The sequence below is a fragment of the Daldinia loculata genome, assembly GCF_022478755.1.
Source record: "Daldinia loculata strain CBS 113971 unplaced genomic scaffold F4817scaffold_14, whole genome shotgun sequence".
Taxonomy (NCBI): domain Eukaryota; kingdom Fungi; phylum Ascomycota; class Sordariomycetes; order Xylariales; family Hypoxylaceae; genus Daldinia; species Daldinia loculata.
This window is the reverse complement of record NW_026054868.1, coordinates 246492-269410: the sequence shown is the minus strand read 5'-3', so window position 1 is coordinate 269410 and position 22919 is coordinate 246492. Positions and strand designations below refer to the sequence as shown.

The following is a 22919-nucleotide window of genomic DNA, read 5'->3' as shown; positions in this document are numbered from 1 at the left end:
GTATACTGTATACATGCAGCCACTCCTCATCATAGGGATATCTATATGAAGTGGCTCAACCCTAGACCCCGAATTACAAAACGTAATCTATAGGACCCATAGGATCTACTAGCATAAAACGACGTATCAGCTGATGTATGTCCATTATGATCTTCAAGACTGTCTTTGTGTAACGCTCGTCAAGCGATAAAGCCATGAGCTCTTCGGCGTTAGGAATGTAGCGGGGGTATCAGCACTGCGTTGGCAACAGAACACGACGGTTGCAGGATATGCAGAACTATACTACAGACAATTCCAACAATCAACCGAATGAACCGGAGGAAAAGGAGATATGTACCTAAGGCAATTCCTTCGTCGCCAAATATCCCCTTAAATGGTACCTAAGTTACCCCTAAAACCTCGGCTTGCTTTAACTCCTATTCTGTTAACTCCGAATAACCATCCTAACTCCGCCATCCCTACATACGACCAACCGCTTCGGAGCCGGGATAGGGCGAATGAATTTCCAAGTAACGCGATAGCGAATATGTCAGATGGCGGATGGCGGATGGCGGATCGTTCTGTTCTCGGATACAGCTTCTAGCCCGCCTTGGGTGGATTCAACTCCGGACCGAAAAAAAAGTCCTTTGAGGAGGTTAAATGTTAAACGCGTAGTTAGTTACTTACACTTCGGAGGATTATGTATTCTCTAACTGATGACGAGCTACCTATTGCTTACACGGAGATAACTACATCTCCCTTTTTCTATATATAATCCCCCCTCCCCTCACCGTCCGTAGTATGGCCTTTTATATGATCATACTGAATAGAACGAACAAGTCAAGTCATGGTTTGACGAATAGCGCCGTCTAGCAGCAAGCGTAAAGCTCCCCCCTACTTCAGTTTCAACCTTTCCTTCAACTCCATCTCCACCCACCACCCACACACCAGCCTCCCTCCGCCATGCCTCCGATAGCGGGCCAAACCCTCCTAGTAATCGGCGGGACATCCGGGATCGGGGCCGCGGTAGCCAAGCTCGCCGCCGCCGAGGGTCTCGACGTCTCCGTCGCATCGTCGAACCCGCTCCGGGTCAAAAGCGCCGTCAAGGCGATCCAGGATGCCGTCCCCGTCGCCCGTATCAATGGCTACGTGTGCGACGTGAACCACGACGACGCCGAGTCCAGCATCGAGCAGCTACTCTCCGACGTCACCAACGCTAACGGGCGTCCTCTCGACCACATCGTGTACACAGCAGTCGTGCTGGACGTGCGTCCCGTCGCCGACGTGAACATGAAGTACCTACGCGACAGCACGCAATTTGGATACGTAGTACCGCTGCTAATCGCGAAGCTAGCGCCGCGCTACGTGAACCAGAGCTACAAGTCATCGCTAACGTTCACGAGCGGCCGGGTTGCCGAGCGACCGGTTAAGGGTATGGCGGTCGCCTCGGGCTGGGGTGCGTCGCTCTTCGGTACCACGCGTGGTCTCGCGCTGGACCTCGCGCCCGTGCGTGTTAACCTCGTGAGTCCCGGTGCCACTGACACGAAGAGCGGCGAGGAATGGACTCGGTGGGTGGAGATGATGGCCAAGACTGCCTTGCTCGGAAAGATCGGGACTCCTGAGGAGGTCGCAGAGGCGTACATCTATTTGATGAAGGACACTAATAGCACGGGAAGCTGTCTAAGTACAAACGGGGGTATCTTAGTTCAGTAGAACAAGAATTAGCATCGAATGCTTGAAAGGCCAGAGAGGTATGCATGCTCTGAGATAGATATACCAATTAGAAGTGAGAATTATAAGCAGGTCGAAGTGGCGGCAGCAGAGTTCGATGTCGTGAGTGGAATTATTGTTATGCTATTGGCACCTTTTATTACCAAGTCTTATTCTCCCCCTTTATTTAGGGATTTGATGGGGAATTAACTTAAGACAGTCACATCTTACTACTGTTATCTAGCAGTGACATTGAGAAAACACAAGATAATTGCACAAAAGAGATAATGCGTACCATTCATACGTACGTCTAATCACCAATAAAGCTACAACAATGCTAACGCCCTCATTTCCCGGCCCCGACCTGGCTGACCCCTTTTCAAGTTACAATTATGAGATACATATCAGGAAATGATCCATGAATTGTTCAATCCACAACAGAGCGATATTTGATCCAGTAGAAGCCAATTTGCTTACTGTGTACCAGCATGAGCGCAGCGCATATTAAAACTTCAGGTGGCAACTGCGCACTACCGGTACGATCCGCGTCTCTATTGCTGACCGCCACCCCCCCTCGGCCTCTTTGCACCATTGCCGATTTCCGAGTCGCCGCGAGGACGTTTGTTCCCGGGTTGAAAATTATCGATCGAGGGATTCAGGCTAGGCCGACCCTGTCCACGCCCCCCACGGTTTCCTGCTCCACCACGACCGCCACCTCGCGCCTGGTTAGGTCCGCTCGGTTTGCGGGTGCCCGCTGTTGGCATTGGAAGACCGGTGGCTTTTGTCGGAATTTGCGATATCGATGAGGATTGAGCAGGTGGTTGTGTAGTTATCGATCCTGGCTGGGATGCGGGGTTCTGTGAAGTTTGAGCAAAAGGGGTTTGAGGCCTGGAAGCCGACTGGGAGAAGGCATTATTGGCCGCGGGAACGTTTGGAACCACACCCGGCTTAGGGATACCGCTATTCGGGGCTGGTTTTGCTTCTTGAGAGTTTGCTACCGTGTTTGTAGGTTGGGTGCTAGGAACTAGGGAATTGTTAGTAAAGGAACTGACTCCTCGGACAACTGGGGTAATAAAAAAACATACTCATTGCAGCGTTCGCCGTTGTCGAAGCGGCTTGCGATTCCGTAGCAGTTGGCTGCTTAGGGGCCGGCGGAGGAGGCTTTGCATCTTTTGCAACTTCCCAAACTTCACCAACAGGTCGCTGTGGTGTATCCTTTGCAGCTGTTTCCACCACAACTAACTTAGCGGCAGCAGCCTGGGCCCTCTTCTCAGTCATGTTGAGTTTTAGGTTGCTCTTCGATGTAGCTAAAGCAGCAGCTTGCTCTCGTGCTTGGACAACTTTTTGCTCCCATTCTATTTTCAACGTCTCTTGCTCCTCGCGCACCTTCTTGGTTTCGATCGCGAGTTTATTTTTAATATTATTCTGAATAATACTCTTGATCGTCGCATTAGTGGATACGAGATCCCGGATCTCCTTGTCATTTAGCGTGCTCAAGTTCGTTAGCGAAGTTGAAGGCGTTCCTGCTGGAGTACTAGAAGAATTCTGTCGAGCTGGGGTGGCGGGCGGTTTCGTGTCGCTGGGCACGTTGCCATGTTCTGCTTCCCAGATCTTCCGCTCTTGTTCCATACGAAGCTTGAAGTCTGCCTCTAGTTTTTCAATGTCCTGCTTCATCTGGGTTCTTTCCTCTTCCATCTGTGTCTTATAATCCGACAGGCGTTTGTTTAGAGCCTCTTTCATCTTATCGCTTCTCGTCTTCACTATCTGTTCATGCTTTTCGTCCAATTCCTTGAATTTGGCTTCCCATTCAGCAGCCCTAGCTGCAGCCTCGGAAATCCTCTCTTCAAGAGCTCTGCGCTCGTCGTCGGATAGCGGTGTTGCTGATGGCCTTTCTTCTGAAACGGCCGTTCCGTTTTCCATCGTTGTGTCACCGTTGGTCGCTTGAGCTTGGGAGTTGGCAATAGCCTGATCTCGTTCCGCGATTGCCGAGTTTAGTTGATTGCGAGTGGTTTGTAATTCTTCCTCGATGGCAGATTTTTGTGATGAGACGTTGTCTAACTCTGCACGTACTTCTGCTAATTGACTCTGCAAGGTAGACAGTACCTGAGTATCAGACGAATCTGCTGGGGCAGAGGCGGTAGAATTCTTTCGTGCCTCGTCTTGAAGGGTCTCAACTTGTCGTTTGAAATTGTTGATCTGCTCCTCCAAGCCGAGTCTCGCCTTCTTGGACTGTTCCAATTCCCCTTGGGTTGCCGAAAGTTGACCAGAGACCTCACTTAGCCTTGTCTGAAGCCTGTCTCTTTCAGCGACAACTTCATTCTTAGCGTTGGTAAGAGTTCTAGATCGCTCCTTAGCAGAGTTGATTAGTTTTTCTCTTGTCACGGACCAGTAAGCTTCCTTTTCTTCAATGGTCTTTTCCAACTCCTGTATTCTCTCCTTCAAAGGTGTCTCAGCTTCCTGCAGAGCGTTTCTCTCCGACTCAAGCTTGGTAACCATTTGCTTGAGTTCTTCGACTTCCGCTGGGTCTGTCCTACCATGTTTCGAGAGAATATCCTCTGTTCGCTTTTGCCAGCGGTCTCGGTCTTCGTGGAGCTGCTTCATTTCAGCTTCTCTAAAGGCCTGCTGACTCTGAAGCTCCTCAATCTGTGCCTCGAGGGGCTGAATAGTAGATTCCAATTCTGAGATCCTGGCAGTCTTCTCGGCTAACTGAGCCTGCGCTTGACGTGCTTCTGTCCGCAAAGCGGCGCTACTTTCCCGGAATAGGTTGAGCTCCTCTAGCTTGCCCATAAGATCCTTATGGGCTATGGAGCTTCGATCGCTGTCACCCTGTGAACGGCGTTCCTGTTCAAGCTTCAGCCTAGCCTCGTCGAGTTGTGATTGCGTATATTCGAGTTGTTGTTGTAGTCTCTTGGCCTCTTGTACTTTAAGATCATACTGGACTTCCAGGATATCTTTCTCGCGACGAAGGTAATTGCTCAATTCTCGGAATTTATCAGTATCGGAACCGCTGGGTTGCGCGGCAATGGCTTCGAGTGACTCATCAGTAGAGGTCCGACTTTGCTGTAGGGCTGAGACCTGTTTTATTACATCCTCCAGTTGCTGATGAAGTAGCTTATTTTGCGCATTGGCATCATCTCTACGAGTACGAAGTTCTGTGATTTCTCGCTCGAATCGTTGCCGTCGTTCATCCCAAGAACCCTGGCTCTGTACCAGAGTGGCTTTCGCTGATTCGGCCTCTGCTTTCCAGGTTGCTGCGGAAGTCTTCAGTTGGTTGTATTCGCCACGAAGATTGGATAGTGATTTCGCAGTTTCTCCATGTTTCGTAACTTCACTTTCGTACGCTTGCTGCGCGTGGGCTGCGATCTCGGCCTGTGCACGAAGGTCTTGCTGATGGAATTGCGAAGAGGCTGCGTATCTTTCCTCCTCATCTTTCAGACGCTTAATTTCTTCATCAAGTATAGCTTTCTCATCCTCGAACCGCTTAGCGATCTCGGCCTGGGAATCACGCAGACTCGACAATTCGCTATTAGATCTTGCCAATTCTGCCGATAAGTCCTCCACTCGCTGCTCGAGTTCCTTGATCGTGGCATCTTTGGCTGAAATTGCCGCATCCATCTCTTGCTGATACTGCTCCTGTGTCGAGTTGATCCTCTCAAGCTCCTCTTCCGACGCTTGGCTCAATTCTTTGTACCTTTCAACCTGCACTTGAGCGTTCTCCAGATGTGACTTCGTCATCTCTAGGTCGCGCTTAAGATCCGTTACCTCATGAATTAGATCTTGTATGCGCTCGTCGGAATCAGCTTGTGCGATGCCTTGTTCAGATATAGGGACGATGGATCCCGGCCTTGGCGTAGGTCTTGGTTGGAGTCTCTCCGCGCGCTCCTCTGCACTTCGTAATTGGATGGTTAGCTCGTCAACTCTGCTCTGGAGGTGATCTCGACTGGTCTTAGTAGCCACAAGTTCTTCGCGGATCTGACTTAGGTTTGTAGTGAGCTCATCGATCCGTTTCTGGAACTGTTGAGCATCGTACTCCTTGCGAAGCTGCGCCTTCTTTCCTTCCTCAACTTCGTCAGTTAACTTTCGTCTGGTGGCATTAAGATCGGCTTCTAAAGAATCAATTTGGGATTGGAGACGTCGTTTCATTTCGGATTCGCTCAGCTCGCGTTCGTTCTGGAGAGTCTGCTGCGTAGCGACTAAGCCATTTAGACGCGACTTCTCCTGCATCAGACTTTCGTTGTCTTGGCTTAGTCTATCGTGGATATCCTTTAACAATTTCTTCTCTGCTTTGAGGTTTGCATTTTCACTACGCATACTTTCAAGTAATCCTCGGGCCTCGACCAAATCCTCGGCCACCTGCTGCGTGCGTATGTCTTGCTTCGCGGCGGACTCCGACATTGTTTGATTTCTCTTCTGGAGCTCCTTATTCTCGCTTTGCAGGGCGGCAAAGTTCGACTGTAGGATTTCATGCCGCTCTGATGCAAGAGAGAGTTGGCTCTGCAACTTGGAAACCTCGGCTTGGAGTGAATTCCTCATTGCAGATAGCTTCTCTAGTTGCTCTTTCATGGTTTTGCGGTCAACCGTTTGCTCATTCCGGTAGAGATCGAAATTTTGCTGTAGATCCCGGAGTAGAGTGGTGTAATCAGAACCATCGTCGTTTGCGGTAGAATTCTGCTCGATACTAGCAAGAACCCCGTCCTGTGTAGAGCGGCCTAAGGCCGAAGCCATTTCGTCGGCAGATGCTCTTGACTCCACTATACGGCGGAACATGTCTCTCTCCTTCGTAATACTTTCGGTCTTCACCTGGAAACCTCTCAGAGTGTCTTTGAAGATTTCTAATTCCTGTTCGAGTCGAACACGTTCCTTGTGATCCTCCATTGCTTGGCTCTTGGCGGCCACAGCTTCCTCATTCTCCATTCTCTCCGCAAGCTCATGGGTAACCTGAAGAAGCTGTTCGTTCCGTTCTTGAAGCTCTTTGATATTTTTGAAGACGACTAGACGCTCGAGGATCGAAGTATGAGCGTTCAACTCCTCGTCTCCTATCTGCTCATGTAGCTGACCCCTCTCCAGCCTCTGGAGTATCAGCCTCTCGTCCGAAGTGAGCTGGTCCAAGCCCTTCTCGAGACAATGCACGTTGAAAGTCAACATTTGTATCTGGACGCTGAGGCTCTTCACTTCGTATTGTAAGAGTGTATTCCGCTTCTCAGCATCGGCAGCGGCCGCCTCGGCCTTTCGCGCGGCCTTCTTCGCCATGTCTCGCTCCCTAAAGCTTTCGTCAGAAAGTTCAGACATGGTCTTCATTTCCTGTTGCAGACGTTCATTATCAGCCTGAAGTTCCTCAAGCTCTGGTCGCTTAGCTTCAAGCTGGTCAATAACATCGTCCAACTCCTTTGCCAAATTGCTGCTGCGAAGCTTTTCGGCGTTCAGCTGTCCTTTGACTTTGTAGAAATCTTCCATTAGTTGTGTCGTCGAGAATGATTTTCGCGTCGAACCCGGTGTCGCAAACGGTGAGCCGGAACGGAACATTGACCCGTTCAACGGTCGTGGAGTCTGTGGTGTAGAACCAGGTTGTGCAGGGCTACCTGCCGCAACCATGGCCTCCAAGCGACCAACTTCTTCTCGGAGGGATTCGACCGCCTGGGAAAGCTCATCCTTATCTGAATTGGCCCTAGCAAGTTCTTCGCTGACTCGGCGGATCTTATCTTCACATTCACGTTTCACCTGCTCTTCCCTTGCTTCGAGCTCCTGGACCCGTTTCTTGTGCGTTAAGGTCTGCTGCTCCTTCAAGTCGACCAATCGCCGTAGGCTATCACATTCCTGTCGAAAATCTTCTTCTCGGCGACCCGCAGCTTCTTGTAGTTGCTGAATTCTGGTAAGAGCATCGTCGGCCTTCTTCTGTGATTCGTCAAGACGCTGGCGAAGCTGCTGCTCAGTACGCTTGAGAGACTCCACGTTAGAAACTGCATCGTCATTTAGGCGTTGCAATTCGGCAATGCGAGCTCCCTTCTCTTTCCGATACTTGAGCGCTTCAGCAGATTTAGTCTTTAACTCTTTCTCGAAGAAGTCACTGCTGTTCTGAGCCATCTGTAGCTGTTGCTGTAACGACTGCTCCCGAATTTTGGAGCTGCTCGCCGCGTTATTCGCATTCTGTACCGATTGCTGCAACGTTGTAATTTCCTGGTTTAATTTCAGATTCTTCTGGTGCTGAGCCTGTAGTTCTTGTGAGAGCGTTTCGTTTGCAGAGTTCTTAGTGTCGATTATCGCAAGCGATTCTCGGTTCGAAGTCTCGAGCGAAGTAATGCGCGCACGGAGTTTATCGATTTCGGATTGGGAAGTCGAACTAGATGACTTAATGGACTGTAGCTCGTTCTCCAACGCCTGACGGGCAGTTTCTGTTTGCCAACGTGAATATTTATGATTTCGGAATAGATGTATAGCGGGGTTTACGAACCTTCATTCTTGAGTTTTTGGCGAAGCTCCTCAACATCCTTGAGCGCCTTTTTGGCAGTCTCATTGCTTGCATCGCGTTGGGCCTCGGCGCTGCGTACGGAGGTCTCAAGCTCAACTTCTAGCTGAAGCTTCTGAGTAAATAACGCGTCATAATCATGGCATTTAGCTGCGACAGCAGATAATACGGCCCTGACAAGGTCGGCGGTGGGATCTGTAACAACGGTCGTGAGGTTTTGCTCGGGCATACCCAGGTGGGAAGCCAGGTAACCGAGGTCTACCTCCGCAGCTGCCATTTTGTCAAGTGCGTTTTTGGGATATGGCCATCAGGAGACGATACAGTTGTTCGGTGAGTCGGGGGTTCCGTGGGTATGCTTAGTAAAATCTTCTCAACGTTGTGGGTAGACAGACGGGGAGATCGCAAGTGATGTGATGGCGATACAGACGGTAAGAGAAAAATTAAATGCGATGGTACGGATTAAATAAAAGAGAAATTTGGTCAAGGAATGAAATCAGGGTGAAATAGACTGAGAAAAGACCATCAATCCATCAATCAATCAATCAGTCAAGTCATCCAACGCTGTAGGGATGAAGAAGTGTTGACTGTGATGAAAGAGGCAAGGTGTGAAAGTGTAGAAAATAGAAAGTTCTGCTTTTCTTTTTACAAAGGAACGACACCAACGTCTGCACTAATCAACAACAAGCTGTTTTCGGTGGTAGGCGCGACGAGGCTGCCGCTCATTGTTGCTTCGGGTGCATACCCACGCTATGCCTAAGCTAAATTTGGCAAGCTTAAGGAGCTTTGACCACTATGTAGCTATGTACCTAACTAACCCATGTACTTGGGCAGTCCCCATATTAAAATGTTACTTATCACTTATCAATGTCTTATAACCCATTCAAGTCATCCTCAATCTAAATTCACAAGTCAACAATCGTCTTCACCAGTACCTTAGGTACCTACATTAGGTACCCAGGTATAATCTGACTGTTCACTCTTTCGGGTTCTATCTACGAGATAGAATCAAACCGACTAATAGTGACTTACTCCTAATACTTCGTCATCTTGGCTTAAAAAGCAATAGGGAATACCTCCCGTAGGAAACTTATCTTCTCTTATATCACATCACCAACATAATATTTACCCAAATCCATTTATCATATCAACCCCTACCAAATTACGTTTTCTTAAAGGGCATAGGTCCATTGTATTATATATGTCTGATTATTAAATATAATATGTATATATTCCCTTTATTACTTACACTTCCACAGCAGTCTGTAGGTGCTATCAACTATTGTCCTTTATAGCCCCCGTCCGCCTCGTGAAGCTCCGTCACAGGTCCGGATTGCCATCCCATACCCTCGAGTTCCGACCTAGGTTGGCCATGCGCCTCGTACACTCGAGGTTCATTCTGAGCTGGAGCTTCGTGTACTGGTTGACCATATGCCTCTTGCGGAGTATATGGGGAGATGGGACTTGGTATTTGTGATGCATGATTCTGACCACGTAGCTCGGGCATCTGTGGAATGGGTGGTTGAGGATATCCAGCATGGCCCTGAAGCTCCGACGCATTGGGTGTGCTATATGCGGACACCGGCGAAACGTTGTCAACCCGGGCAACTTCTTGGTTTTTTAGCACACCTAGATTTTGGCTACCATCAAGCTCAGGTTTCCCGCTGTATTCCGGGCCAACAGGTGGCGACGCAGTCCGACTACCGTTCTGACCATACCTCCGTCGTCGCCAGAAGAAAAATACTGCGAGTCCTATAAGCGCGAGACCGGCCAAGACCCCAACCACAGCTCCAACAATTGTACCCGTATTAGATTTATTAACAGAATCGCTACTCGACCCTCCGGACTCTAAAGGCCCACCGCCGCCTTCGGAGCTTGTTCCAGATCCCTCTGAAATCCCGGTCTCTTTCGGACCAGAAGGCCCGCTGTTCGATGTAGCCATTGTTTGCTCCACTATCGCGGTTATTATTTATATAAAATGAAGAACCACGTATTAGACTTACAGGATTCGGTAACTCCAGCTGGAGTTGTTAGCCCCTTGGCAGCACTGCAATATATGTCGAACACCAGCAATGCTGAACTGACATCTTCGGTCGCTGTCGAATCACATGAGTATTTCACATCGGAGGTGATGGCATTACGCAGAAAGCCAGACATGCCACTTTTCAGACAAGCGCATGATGCGAGGGCCTTTGGACCATCGGGACAGAGATCATAGGTTTGCTTCGGAGATAAATGTCAGACGTCAAATAGCAATTCTATGCAAGATTCATGATCTTACACTTAATACTCCATACGACACTGCAGATTGTGCGCAAGGGGCCAGCGAGCTATATTCAGGTAGCGCGGTAATATGATATGTCACTACCCTATGCATTAGCAAATATTCAAATAAGACGAGAAGATCTGTGACTTACTGTCGCCAGGGGGGTCCGAAGTTGTTGGGAATGACGAGGTTCCTTTGATCAGCCCGCAGTAGCCTGAAAACACGGCTTGTGCCGAGTCTATATCCTCAACATGCGATGAGCATGAAGATTTCACAGACTTGTTGATACCCTGACTAGCGAGCAAAGAATTCTGGTTCTTATTACACACACATGTTGCGAGAAGGCTCGGCTCTGCAGGGCATAGATCATAAGTCTGCCCCCAATATTAGATGGCATAACGATTATATCAATATCTAGGCCAAACTCACCATACTCCTATATTACGGTCAGGGGAAAGATCTTCAATAAATACAAAGTCTAAACAAAAAATACTAAAACTCACTGGACAACGTAAGCTAACCCACTCGCGGCGCAAGGCGCGAGATCCTGCCACGCCGCAAAGTCGGTAATATATTGTGTGACCGGATTAGAGGGAGTTGGGAAGGGTGTAATTGACGCCTGGTTACAGTATGCGTCAAACACGCTCGCCGCACTCGCTTGGTCTTCGGACGCAGTCGAACCACAACCACGGCTAACTGAACTCGAAATTGCTGTCGATATCGAGGCGAAGTTGTTGTTCTTCGTGCAAACGCATGATTGAAGATCTGTTACTGCTTCGGGGCAGTTTTGAATTGTTTGCGCCTGGACATTCTCAGATACTGCGGCCGCTGCACATGGAGCCTAAGTACAATCAGCATCATATTCAAGCAATGGGCTACTGGTCTAATCCGTATCTCTAGCCTTGTTATGTATTCTGGCACATGAACTCTCTCTAACAGAGAACGTAAGAAATAACAACTGAAAAAAAAGAAGAAAAAAGATAACACTATTAGTGAAGAAACCGAACTTACCAATACGGTGAAAATAGAAAGATCAGTGACATAAACAACCTCTTGCGCTCTCGCGAATGATGCACCTAAGCAAGCCCAAACGAGCGACGACCGTAGAGGAGGCATTATTCTCACTTTTTCATAACCAAGCCCAAGGATAGAAAACCCTAAGGGTACCTCCTAAGGTAAGTGAATATAGTAAGATGTGCAAAGGCAGACGATACAGCTTGAAAGCAAGAGAGGACCGATGCAATACAAAAAGGACCTGGCGCCCTAATGATCACAGGCAGTCGAACGTAGACTTTTCTATCGGTTTCTCGAGGGGCCACTCCCTATCTATGCCACACCGCGTGCCCTTGTTCACGAAGCGCACGAAGCGCCATACCCCTGACAGCTGAAGACTGGCGACGCTCGCCAAGTAGGCACGAGAGCGCCATCTTGCCCGGCTTGGGAAAAGCTGAAGGCTAAGGAAGATTGATGCAGCCACTAGTCACTGATGAAGTATTAGCGGCGGTTTTGAGATAAATGAGTTGCCATTCAGCATCCGCTATGTACCAACTTCACGGCAGAAACGCCAAGATTTGATCCACTTACACGTCTCCTGTTTCTTTACGGTAGGTAGCTGTAAAAGTACGAATGGCTTGAGAAAATGAGCTAAGTGGCGGCTGATGGGGGGTTAAGCCCATCGGATTCTTCTCAAGCCATTTAAGACCCTTTATATATTAGTCAAAGTTGTATGACATCAAATTCTGATCCTTTGAAAAATAATGGGATAAAATACGACGTGTCTGCTTATATAATCGTAATAAACCCCCCCACGGACTTTGTAAACTACGGTACGAAATATGATAACTAGCTTCAACAACTCTTTCATATTTCCTATCATCTATATACTGAAGTCTAAGGTTAATTAATAATCCGTTCTAAATGCAAGGGAAACCCACCGTGTATGATTTAGGTACCTATGGATATGACATTACCTCACGGTTCTCGTCACAACAGCACAATAAGAAGTTCCAACGGTTGTTGGACTTGCCGACTGCGGCGCAAAAAATGTGATGAAACCCGCCCTGTATGTGATGTGTGCGCCGCACTCCACATCACCTGTCACTACGATCAGGACAAGCCAGAATGGATGGATGGTGGCGTGAGACAGGAAGAGATGGCTGGGCGTCTCAAGCACGAAGTTAAAGAAAATGCCCATCTCCGCCGCGAGGTCCGCGCGATCCACGTCCCGGGCGAGCTTCTTGGGGCAACGACGCCGGAAAGCCTCAACAGTGAGGTGGAGCCATGCCCCGAGGCATCCGCCGTCCGCCTCCAACGTGGGACTGATTGTAAAATTGTCAGCAAGGACATTCACGACAATGTATCCTTTGGTCGGTCTTGTACTGTTCTTATCACGTTCTACGTCGAAAACTTACTTCCATTCTTATTCCCATTTTACTGTCCTTCTCCCCTCGAGGGCGGTCGGTCTTGGATCTTGGAGATGATGTTGAGCAGCCCAGTAGTACGGCAGGCCACTTTATGTCAATCTTCATACTTCTTCTCCCTCGCCCAGGGAACAGCTAATCACGATGCAGTCTGGGAGACGGTGCTCTCGCAGACTAGAGATGCATTTGGGGTGCTAAGACAGTCACTACAGGTTATCAACGGCTCAAGCATCACAGAGCACTTACACGGTGCTGTGCGTATTATGGCAAGCGTCATGCAAATGCAGCGTTTTGAGATTACTGTTCTATGCTTCGATAACTGCCAAGCACATCTAAACGCCGCCTTGGCTCTTTTCAAACAGCTTCTCGAGAGCCCTGGTCCAGTCGAATCGGCGGGGGCTAGTTCAAACTTCAACGCTGTCGTAAACCGTCTAGGGCCGCCGACGTGGATTTCACCCGCCCAGGATGTCAAAGTTCAAAGTGCCGAGCAGGCCGCTTTTCGTTTTTCGTCTGCCCTTTTGATCTTTGATGATATCATTGCTAGCACGGTCCTTCAGGAGAAACCTAGGCTTTACGAGTATCAACGCTGCCTCCTGAGTGATGCCAATGGCACCCGTCCCCTAATCAATCTTGAGACAGTTGTAGGATGTCAAAATTGGGTATTATTACAGATTAGTGAAATTTCCGCGCTCGATGCATGGAAGAAGCAGTGCAAGGGAGCAGGAAATCTCGATGTCATAGACCTGGTCCGTCGCGCTACAGCTATAAAGGACTTCCTAGAAACCCATCTTATTCGGCTTGAAGCCGAGTCGTCGGCCGTTGCACAAAGTGGTAGTAGCCTATTAGATGCCTTCAACGTGCATTATTACCAGCAATCAAAGACATCCGTTTGCCAGAGCCGTTTAACTACACGGGTCTGGGCTCATGCGGCCTTAATTTATCTCATCATTGTTGTTTCCGGATGGCAGCCTGCCAGCGTCGAAGTGTGTTACCATGTTGGTCGAGTCATCGACATTTTAACACATGCAACATCGCCAAAAGCGTTGCTACGTACGATGGTATGGCCATTCTGCGTAGCAGGCTGTCTCGCAGAGCCAGCGCAAGAAGCTCATTTGCGCGAAATGGTGGTCGCCTTGCAACCGCCAAGTGTCTTCGGCACGGTACGCAAAGCGCTTGAGATTATGGAGAATGTATGGCGCAACAGAGACGCAAGTGATTCTGCAAGCCGCGACCTTGCCACGTGCTTTAGAAGTCAAGGTGAACTAGTATTACTTGTTTGAAGACAGTCAAGGAAAATGTAAGTGTCAAACCCTCATTAGGATACTAAATTTGGTCATTTACATGGACATAGACTTTAACATCTAACTATGAAGATTCCCTAAGCCCTCATTCCAGTCCGATCTTGTTACTTAAACTGGACATAGCCCTTGTCCTTCACAAACGTGGCATGCCATGGCACATTTCCCTCATGACTCGCCAACTGTGCAAAGAATTCGCCATGCGCAGCACCATCGAGCGCAAGCCCCTTACTCTTACCATCTCCTTGACGCTCATCAGCATAGAAGAATCTAACGGGCAAATAATGTTAGAAATACTCTGGACAGAACTTTTTCTTTTTCTTAGAGGACTTACCGGAACCCCTGGGAGGAATATACTGTGTCCGCAACTCCGACCCAAAAAGCCGACGCCGACTTGCCCATGCCTAGATCTAACATAAGGGGCACTGGAACGACAGAGACGTTCAGGATGTTGCCGGTGTATATAAATGTCTTCTTAGCCTCCTTGGGCAACGTTGCCCACCCAATGACAGCCTGCTGGGCTGCGACGTAGGGACTAACAGTGTTGACATTGAGATCCGATACGACACTTTCCGATGGGATCGAAAAAATGGAGTCCTTGTCGGGAGGGTTCGTAAGTGCTGCTGCGTTGTAGACAACAACACTGGGAGCTGTCTTAAACTCGGTCTTGACTGCATCGAATAGCGCCGGGACCGAGTCAGGCTTGGTGAAGTCCGCTTTGAGTGAGAGAAACCCTTCGGTAGTTTTGGAGCCAGTGCCGCTCCTGGAAGCAATAGCAACTTTATAGCCGTTGCTAGCGAATTTCTGAGCGACAGAGGCGCCGACTCTGGGCCCAGCTCCGAGAATAAGTACAACGTTTCCCGACATTGTGCTTTGATAGTTGATGGTAAAGATGAATCTTAAGGCTCTAATTTGCAGAGAAGCTAATATTTGGGATGAAAGATGGACTTATCTCGAAGTTGATATGCCCCCTATTTATATCTACTAGAGTCTACGTTCAATCACGATATATCCGAACACTCCGCCATCTTTTACAAATTACGGATTTGTAATCCTACTATTCCGAAGTGCGAGGTCAAAGGTCGAATAGGACGAATGTCATCATACCAGTCCATCAACCCATCATGTAAGTATGAGACGAAACCAATCGTCTGGGTTGTATTGCTACACCATCATCTGCAGTTCATCGAGGCCCACAAGCCGCGCGAGGATCCGCCAAACCGAATAAACTGAGAAAGATCCTAGTCAACCCGCGCGCGATGGACCCTGCAAGCTTACTTCAGACCGCGCGGGGTGAATCCAGCATTGAACCTCCTTGCCCAGATATGTAACCCATTCGTAATCCAAAAGAGCCGTGATTGGATACAATGGACCTTGCTCATTAATTAACATCCATGAGCTGAGAAAGAGGGTTAGGAAACTAAACTTCGTCGCGCGCGGGAGTGTCTACGCTACAGGATGTTGAATTTCTAACATGCATGACCGGCCCTTCGCATCGTATACCATCTTAGCAGTTTTCTAAACTTCTATGCTCTGTATTTGAACAATGTATTTGTCAGCTCGCGGTCCGAACGATTCGGATATGCTACATTCGGCTGCTTCCGTTTATAATACCTATGAAAGTCAAGGAAAGGCTAGGCTAGACATCGCCCGTCATGTCTGTCACGAGGTGGAACGAAACAGTATGGAAACAACTTCGTTGTTCCGCAAGGAACTCTAAACTACCTATGAAGATCTTTCGTCTATATCCGTACATACTGAACAGTTCCTTTGTTCTAGTTGTCTCATCTAGAATCCTGACAATGTCCTTGGAGTTGCCATCCAATAATTTTGTTATTCGACCAAGGTACATATATTTTGCCTTTCTCCTTGTAACTTTGTCCATCTCGCTCATCTATCATACCGCCCTGTCGTACACGAGTAGTATTTGGCAAGTCATCAATATACAATTAGCTACATACGCTGTGGATAACATGTCTGGTTCCTCGTATATAAACAGTCCTTCACGGCTGCCCGTATACTTCCTCAGTATTGGTGGTCCTAATTTCATAGAAAACACGGCCCATCCTGCCTACGCGAAGCTGGTAGAAGTCGGGCAAGAGATTACAACAAAGGTCAAACCGAAGGCTGTGGTCGTTTTCTCTGCCCATTGGCAAGCCGGCCCGAACAAGATTCAAATCAATGTAGCCAAGAAAACAGACCTAATTTACGACTTTTACGGTTTCCCGTCACACTACTACGAACATGACTATCCGAACAAGGGAAGTCCCGAGATTGCCGAGAAGGTTATTGAGAAGTTGGCGGGCGCTGGTATTGAAGTCGAGAGAGTTAAACGTGGTCTTGACCATGGTGTATGGGTGGGTTTTATGGCTGGTAAGTTATGACTTGTCTCCTATATATACATCACCTAGGTACATCTTGTTGCTAATTCGATGCCATGTCAGCTTTTGATCCGAAGCGGAACCCATTAAATGTACCCATTGTGCAAGTTTCGCTATTCGACAACGAAGATACGGATCAACATTACCGCGTAGGACAGATATTGGAAAGTCTACGGGACGAAGGCATTTTAATCATTGGTGCGGGGATGGCTGTTCACAATCTTCGTGATTTCCGAGCCAACAGGGCTAGCGACCAAACCATGCCGTAAGAAAACCCTGTTAACTATACCAAGCCGATTGTTCTTCTGCTAATGTAGTTTAGGTACGCCTTTACCTTTGATTCGGCACTCAAGGAGGCTGCTGCCGCGAAGCCAGAAGAGCGTCGGGAGAAGATGCTCGCTCTGATGAAGCGCGACGATGCCAGGAAAGCGCATCCGACCTTGGACCATATCCTTCCGATGCATATTGTCGCAGGTGCTGCAGGTTCTGATGTTGGCGAGCAGCTATGGACTCTACCTGAAAAAAGTTTGAGTTGGGCACAACACCGGTTTGGCAAAGTTCCATCAGCGTAAAATAACGCTGACATCAAATAATTTGGATGCCGAAGGGCTTCTCTAGTTCTGGTTGTATATATTTACAGTGTTCATGGGGCCCAGAACCTCTGCTAGCATAGCGTGAAATAAGTCTATCATACGTAATAAAGGGGGATAAGTACCCGTTAAGACGTTAGGTGGTCTTGTTATATGAAAGTGAGGTCAAGGAAATTTAATATTTATTTTCCTGAATGAGATGCCTCCTACTTGTTAAGTAAAAAAATAAACCTTGAATTGGATGCTAAGCTTTAACGAATATTTATATCTCTATGAGTAACGAGCGTCCAAGTACCCCGTCAGCCAACGGGCGAAAGTGTAAACCAAAAATATGAATAAAGCCGCTTACGAAAGTGAATATTCTGCCGATTCAACTTACATCTTGTCCTAAGAACACCGATGTGAGATAGAACTAAGCTACGAAAACCCGACACAACTTTTTACTCATTCTATGAGTCCCTCTATCACCTCAACGACTCGATCTGGTTGGCTAATAAATGGGCTATGTCCAGCTGAGCATCTCTCAACTTTCATGCCTGATGTTCCGGCCACTAGGGTCTCTTGTATGTGCAGGAGCATTGCCATATCATTCTCGCATATTAGGAACGTTCTTGGGATCGTAAGGTCTGATGCAACGAACTCGGCTGGTGTTTCGAGGGCGTCTTGCGAAAATGGTAGTAAGGTATCGAAGCATTTTCCGGCTATATCATCCGGGAGATCGTTGTAAAGGTCTTGCTTCGCCTTATCATTGACGAAACATGTTTTATTCTACATATTCTCCTTTGATCAGTTTCCTGAGTACTTTATGCATTAAGCTTCGAGGAAGACAGTGCTTACCCTCTGATATAAAGGTTGATGTGTCATCCAGGATGGATATTTCCCCCCTAAGCATTGTAGGATATCCATGCCAGCTTGTGGTACGGCAAAAGCGGCCATGAAAAGAATTGCCCGAAACCCTCCTTTCTTATCACTATTTTTCCGTTCCTCAGCGGTGAATCCGCTTGTAGCAGCACAACCAGGGAGACCTCCGTAGGAGTGACATATTACAATGAATTCCTTACCATCGTCCATGTGCGGTTCTACCGTCTTGTGTATCAACGCGACATCATCCTTCCACGTTATCCCGACCTGGGAACTGCAGCTTGCTAGAAGTGGAATGAAAACCTCGTATCCCCGAGCTTCGAGTTTTACCTTCAGTGAGTGATAATGATCAGGCTTATGGAACGCTCCGGTGACAACGATAACTGCAGGCTTCAACAACCCCATTATATGGAGACATTCATGAGCTTCCTGTGTTGTTAAGTGCTTTAGTATTTGGAAGGTACAGAATAGGTGTTAGACGCTGTCTTATAGTAAGAACAACTAGGTGAGTGAACTATAATAGCGAGTGGGGATAGAGATATAGGTGAGGAAACAAAGAGCGACGCATACGGTAGCATGGACATAAGCGTACTTGGATTAAATAAACCCCCGCCTGCACACAAGATCGGAAGCCGCATACCTTATAAATGAACAGTGTGTATGTAGTACAACGTCTAAATTATTTTAGTCGAGTATCATAATACCCATTTCTAGGTATATTAACTAGATGACCTATCATAAAGCACCCATGTCATAGGCAGTGAATAAGGGGGTGGGATAAAGGGGACTCTAACGTTAAGAGTAGTAATCGTTTTTAACCTTGCAGATTTTAAGATGAAATTGATATTCTGTAACACCCTATCAATGCCTGTTGGGGTAGGTACCCATAGGATATCCATGGACCATGGGTACCTAAGTTGAACATATTTAAAATCCGAGGCATGTTTATGAGAGGGAAGTTCAATATTAGTCTCCTTATTGAAGACGGTGGCCAATACAAAGCAATAGGCTATTTCGTGCGACTAAGACCTCATTGTTACACACAGAAAGGCATCATTGTGCCTACCTGTTGACTTGGGTTGTATTGACTGGCCCCCTATTTTCTTCACATTCTCACATGTATAATTCCTTAAAATCCTATTCAAGTACACTAGAAACGGGCACGAAATCAGAGTGCCTCATTTCCGTATTATTATTATTATATATTATATTCAACCTAAAGTATGAAGAGACATGTAATTAAGACCAATAATTAGAGGGAACTAAGAAATCCCATGCCAATCCTATAGGTTGTATCCATTGGCACGTGACTAAATAGGTATTGCCGACTTCGCTCCAAGTCTCAAGAGGTATTAGTTATCTTATTACCATGATAAATTCTATCAACTACATCGCGTATCTCATTATTTCAAACTAGATTTCATCTACATAGATGATTCATGTTTCCGTCATGGCTTGTGTAATACGCAATCCATTGGCTATGCGTTGCCGCTTAAGCCGTCTTACACCTACTAACCAAGTCCAGTTTCATATGAGTGGACGATTATCTGCATCGTCGTCAAGGGTTCTGCAAGCCTTCTTATCGTCTAGAACGCCGCAATATTTTAGCACTCAAGCTACCGACCAACAGGATCACCACCTTACTACCCTAAAAGTGCAGAAGAGCAGACTGATGGATGCATTGCATCATACGTGCTCTTTCGGGACGGGTAAGCGATGGGGAAGGCAAGTCTAATTCTAAACTCGATATTCCTGCAGAGTAACATACTTATATCCCACCAATCATAGCGCGCCAACCGAGACAGGTATGTCACGGCTTGCATTGAGCGACTCAGATAAGCAGGCTCGGGATTGGTTCGTCAAGACGACTAAGGCTTTGGGATGCAACGTCACTGTTGATACTATGGGTAACATATTCGCTATCCGTCCTGGTCGTCGTGAAGGACCGGCGACGTTTGTTGGATCTCATCTCGATACACAGCCGAGCGGTGGTCGTTATGATGGGATCCTCGGGATTTTAGCTGGTATCGAGATGCTCAATGTACTACGCGAACACAAGGTGGAGACCGAGTTCCCAGTTGGTGTTGTAAACTGGACCAAGTATGTCTGGCCCTATCTCGGAGGTTCTGTTACCTCAAATTGGGCTATATCTTGAAGAGAAATCGAACTAATAGGCTACGATAGCGAAGAAGGCGCTCGATTTCCGATCAGCATGATGTCTTCAGGGGTATGGGCTGAAGAGATCGCCCTCGACCGCGCTCATAATACTCAGGAGGTAGGCGGGGGTACTGCGACGGTAAAGTCCGAATTGGAACGAATTGGATATCTCGGTTCCACGCCAACGAGCCACCGGAGTATCCCCATGGCCGCTCATTTCGAACTTCATATCGAGCAAGGTCCGATTTTAGAAACGGAAAACCAGAAGGTCGGAGTCGTAAAAGGGGTTCAAGCTTATAAGTGGTTCACCGTCGACATTCACGGACGAGGTACTTAATCCGTGCCCATTTCCAGGAAACGAAAAAATCGTGTGATTCTGAACTGACTGTATGGGACTACTAGATGCGCACACAGGTACTACGCCTCTAAAAAGCCGTGCTGATGCGATGCTGCTTGCGGCACGCTTGATCACCCACTCGCATCGCCTAGCAACTGCGCATTCCGCAGTTGCTTCGACAGGTATCCTAACATTAAGCCCCGGCAGCACAAACACGATTCCTGGACACGTGAGCTTCACGCTTGATATCCGTGCGCCTGCTGATGCTACCATCGATGCCATGGAGGCTGATCTAAAGCGGGACTCCGCAGCGCTGGCTGCGGGCAATGATATTGGTGGACTTCTCGCCAACTCGACGCCAGGGAAGCCGCTAAGTGTCGAATGGCGAACGGACTTTGTCTCTCCCGCCACGATATTTCACCCAGACTGTATTGCCGTTGTAAGAGCCTCCGCCGAGGCGGTCACCGGCAGCAGTAGTTTGGTGCGGGATATGACTAGCGGAGCTGGACATGACAGCGTATACGCCAATCGACGATGTCCGACGAGCATGATCTTCGTTCCATCGAAGAACGGCGTTAGTCACAATCCCGAGGAGTACACTAGCCCCGAAGACTGCAGGATAGGTGCGGATGTTCTTTTGCAGAGTGTACTGAGATATGACCGTATGAGGGCCGACGGTAAGGCACAAGTTGTCTAGGTCTCTCCATGGGAGAAAGTGAATATCAAAGCTGACACGACGAACGTCTCCATGTATTGGTGTGGAAGTCACCGCAACCACTATTAATCCAGTATATACCTAACAATCGGTAATAATTGACTTCATGACCTGACGACTATATTTCCTAAGTGTTATTTTGGGCTGTTTCTGCTCTTGGAGGACTTGATGTTTGAAATATTTATAATATGGGCTACACCGACTTAATTGAGGGGGATGCCCTTGGCATATTATAATTCCGATGATGTTGTCATGAGATCATGTCTTGTATGCTAGGTCTGGACAATCCGAAGACATTGTCTACGACATGGTTGCAGATTCTTGATTATGACTGCAAGGACGTGTTTAAGCTTTAGCTTGAAGGGGGCGAACTGAGCAAAACTTTATATACCGTGGCAGGGATATTGTAGTTTGTTTAAACATTAAAACGGATATGAAATTCAGTCTTTCATCTGTCTGACGTTCAAGTTAATGCGCTTATTCCGCATCCACCCTTTCCATTCTTGAAACTTGTCGCCTTCTGCCGGCCAATCGGCTAGGAAATCTGGACAGGTGCCTTTAAGAACCTTTGGTACACCATGCCAAGCATATCGGGATTCTTGGGTCATGTAAATGGCATCTCCGGATCGTAGTCGCAGAAGAAGGTATGGCTTCTCGGAAGCTTCTCTGTCTGTCGACATGTGTTTATAGCCATTTGGCGCGATCATGAATAATGCATCACAGCCTATGCTGAGACTTACAAGACCCTTGTCTGATTCCTCACTAACATCTCGATGCATCATCATCGTGTCCCCCGGGCTATAAAAGTTGACAATAGCAGCCTGAGCAGCAGTATCCGGGAAGAGAGTCTGAAGGAAATTGGCAATATCATGAGGAAAATCAGGAGGAGCTTGGTCAGGATATTCTCGATTGGTCCAATCGTATTGCCCCCCGAGCGTAACCCAAGATAACCGCCGTTCAAGGACTTGCTTGATAGACAGGGACTTGTGAACGGTCGGGTCTTTTGGTAGAAACTTCGTGGATGATTCTGGAGAGTAAGAGAAGAAAGACCGGGAATCAACATCCGTCTTATCTTGTCCTTCTAAATAGGGAAGATCATAGTGTAAGTGTAAGTTAGTCTGGTGGGTAGGATTGCTTAGATCCCTATGAACCATGCGGTATACTAATGCTTTCTGCGTTCTTGGGGGTATTAGGGAGGGAAATATAAGCAAGCCTGTAATCTAGTATGAGAATAATCGTCGGGATAGTGAGGAGTGGGCTTACCTGGGAGTAGAGGATGGAAGTAGAAAGGAGCATCTTCAATCGTTTGGCTTCCATCCCAGTTACTACCTTCGAGTTGCTTAAAAGAGGCCGTGAGAATTTCACTTGGGATATGCCCTGCTAGTTTGAATGCGCCCACAGTGTTCGGGGGGTCTAGCTCATCTATGTCCGGATGACTCGTGAATTCCTCATGGTCAGTCCTCGAATATTTTTTCCACGTAGCCTTGAGCTCTTCATCTGGTTGCTCATGGGCGTCCAGGGTAGTCAGGTCAAGGGTCATAGTGGGTGAAGACGTAGGAATATTCGTGTTGATAGATTAGATAAGATAATAGAAGCACCGTTTTCCTTGTTTTAGAGTTAGGGAGTTTGATCATGACATTTTTCATGCTCGAATGCCCCTGTCACTTTGTATGCATGTGAAAATGTATGCGTACATGTAGAAATTGCATTGTACATATTTCGTACATATGTAGCGATAAGATATG

At 47.6% G+C, this 22919-nt stretch overlaps 8 protein-coding genes across 8 annotated transcripts; 4 read left to right on the top strand and 4 right to left on the bottom strand.

The window, feature by feature from the left end:
- The first annotated feature begins 762 nt into the window (after positions 1-762).
- Positions 763-1879, top strand: F4817DRAFT_49314 (putative short chain dehydrogenase/ reductase). The gene has a single exon (XM_049307552.1). The coding sequence runs from the start codon at positions 943-945 to the stop codon at positions 1690-1692; it is 750 nt and encodes a 249-aa protein (XP_049160720.1). The 5' UTR covers positions 763-942; the 3' UTR covers positions 1693-1879.
- A 7139-nt stretch (positions 1880-9018) lies between these two features.
- On the bottom strand, positions 9019-12177 carry F4817DRAFT_332469 (uncharacterized protein). Its single transcript, XM_049302653.1, has 8 exons — positions 12000-12177; positions 11427-11898; positions 10919-11256; positions 10845-10851; positions 10567-10789; positions 10431-10513; positions 10153-10372; positions 9019-10102 (listed from the first exon to the last, which is right to left on the bottom strand). Exons 2-8 carry the CDS (start codon positions 11529-11531, stop codon positions 9429-9431), a joined length of 1650 nt encoding a protein of 549 aa, XP_049160719.1. The 5' UTR covers positions 11532-11898; positions 12000-12177; the 3' UTR covers positions 9019-9428.
- A 47-nt stretch (positions 12178-12224) lies between these two features.
- Positions 12225-14316, top strand: F4817DRAFT_49260 (fungal-specific transcription factor domain-containing protein). Its single transcript, XM_049307551.1, has 2 exons — positions 12225-14132; positions 14187-14316. The coding sequence occupies exon 1, from the start codon at positions 12370-12372 to the stop codon at positions 14113-14115; it is 1746 nt and encodes a 581-aa protein (XP_049160718.1). The 5' UTR covers positions 12225-12369; the 3' UTR covers positions 14116-14132; positions 14187-14316.
- F4817DRAFT_314276 (NAD(P)-binding protein) lies at positions 14241-15000 on the bottom strand (the record flags this gene model as incomplete). The annotated part of the gene is made up of 2 exons (XM_049300378.1): positions 14241-14403; positions 14468-15000. The coding sequence occupies 2 exons, from the start codon at positions 14998-15000 to the stop codon at positions 14241-14243; spliced, it is 696 nt and encodes a 231-aa protein (XP_049160717.1).
- Positions 15001-16106: 1106 nt separating this feature from the next.
- On the top strand, positions 16107-17086 carry F4817DRAFT_357674 (putative aromatic ring-opening dioxygenase LigB subunit; the record flags this gene model as incomplete). Its single annotated transcript, XM_049305945.1, has 3 exons — positions 16107-16506; positions 16578-16779; positions 16837-17086. The coding sequence occupies 3 exons, from the start codon at positions 16107-16109 to the stop codon at positions 17084-17086; spliced, it is 852 nt and encodes a 283-aa protein (XP_049160716.1).
- A 207-nt stretch (positions 17087-17293) lies between these two features.
- F4817DRAFT_332460 (Alpha/beta hydrolase fold-1) lies at positions 17294-18602 on the bottom strand. The gene is made up of 2 exons (XM_049302652.1): positions 17942-18602; positions 17294-17872 (listed from the first exon to the last, which is right to left on the bottom strand). The coding sequence occupies exons 1-2, from the start codon at positions 18368-18370 to the stop codon at positions 17549-17551; spliced, it is 753 nt and encodes a 250-aa protein (XP_049160715.1). The 5' UTR covers positions 18371-18602; the 3' UTR covers positions 17294-17548.
- An 813-nt stretch (positions 18603-19415) lies between these two features.
- On the top strand, positions 19416-21156 carry F4817DRAFT_364057 (amidase; the record flags this gene model as incomplete). Its single annotated transcript, XM_049306708.1, has 4 exons — positions 19416-19690; positions 19754-20065; positions 20150-20451; positions 20525-21156. 4 exons carry the CDS (start codon positions 19416-19418, stop codon positions 21154-21156), a joined length of 1521 nt encoding a protein of 506 aa, XP_049160714.1.
- A 229-nt stretch (positions 21157-21385) lies between these two features.
- F4817DRAFT_49225 (uncharacterized protein) lies at positions 21386-22871 on the bottom strand. Its single transcript, XM_049307550.1, has 2 exons — positions 22438-22871; positions 21386-22387 (listed from the first exon to the last, which is right to left on the bottom strand). Exons 1-2 carry the CDS (start codon positions 22712-22714, stop codon positions 21615-21617), a joined length of 1050 nt encoding a protein of 349 aa, XP_049160713.1. The 5' UTR covers positions 22715-22871; the 3' UTR covers positions 21386-21614.
- Between the last annotated feature and the right edge of the window lie 48 nt (positions 22872-22919).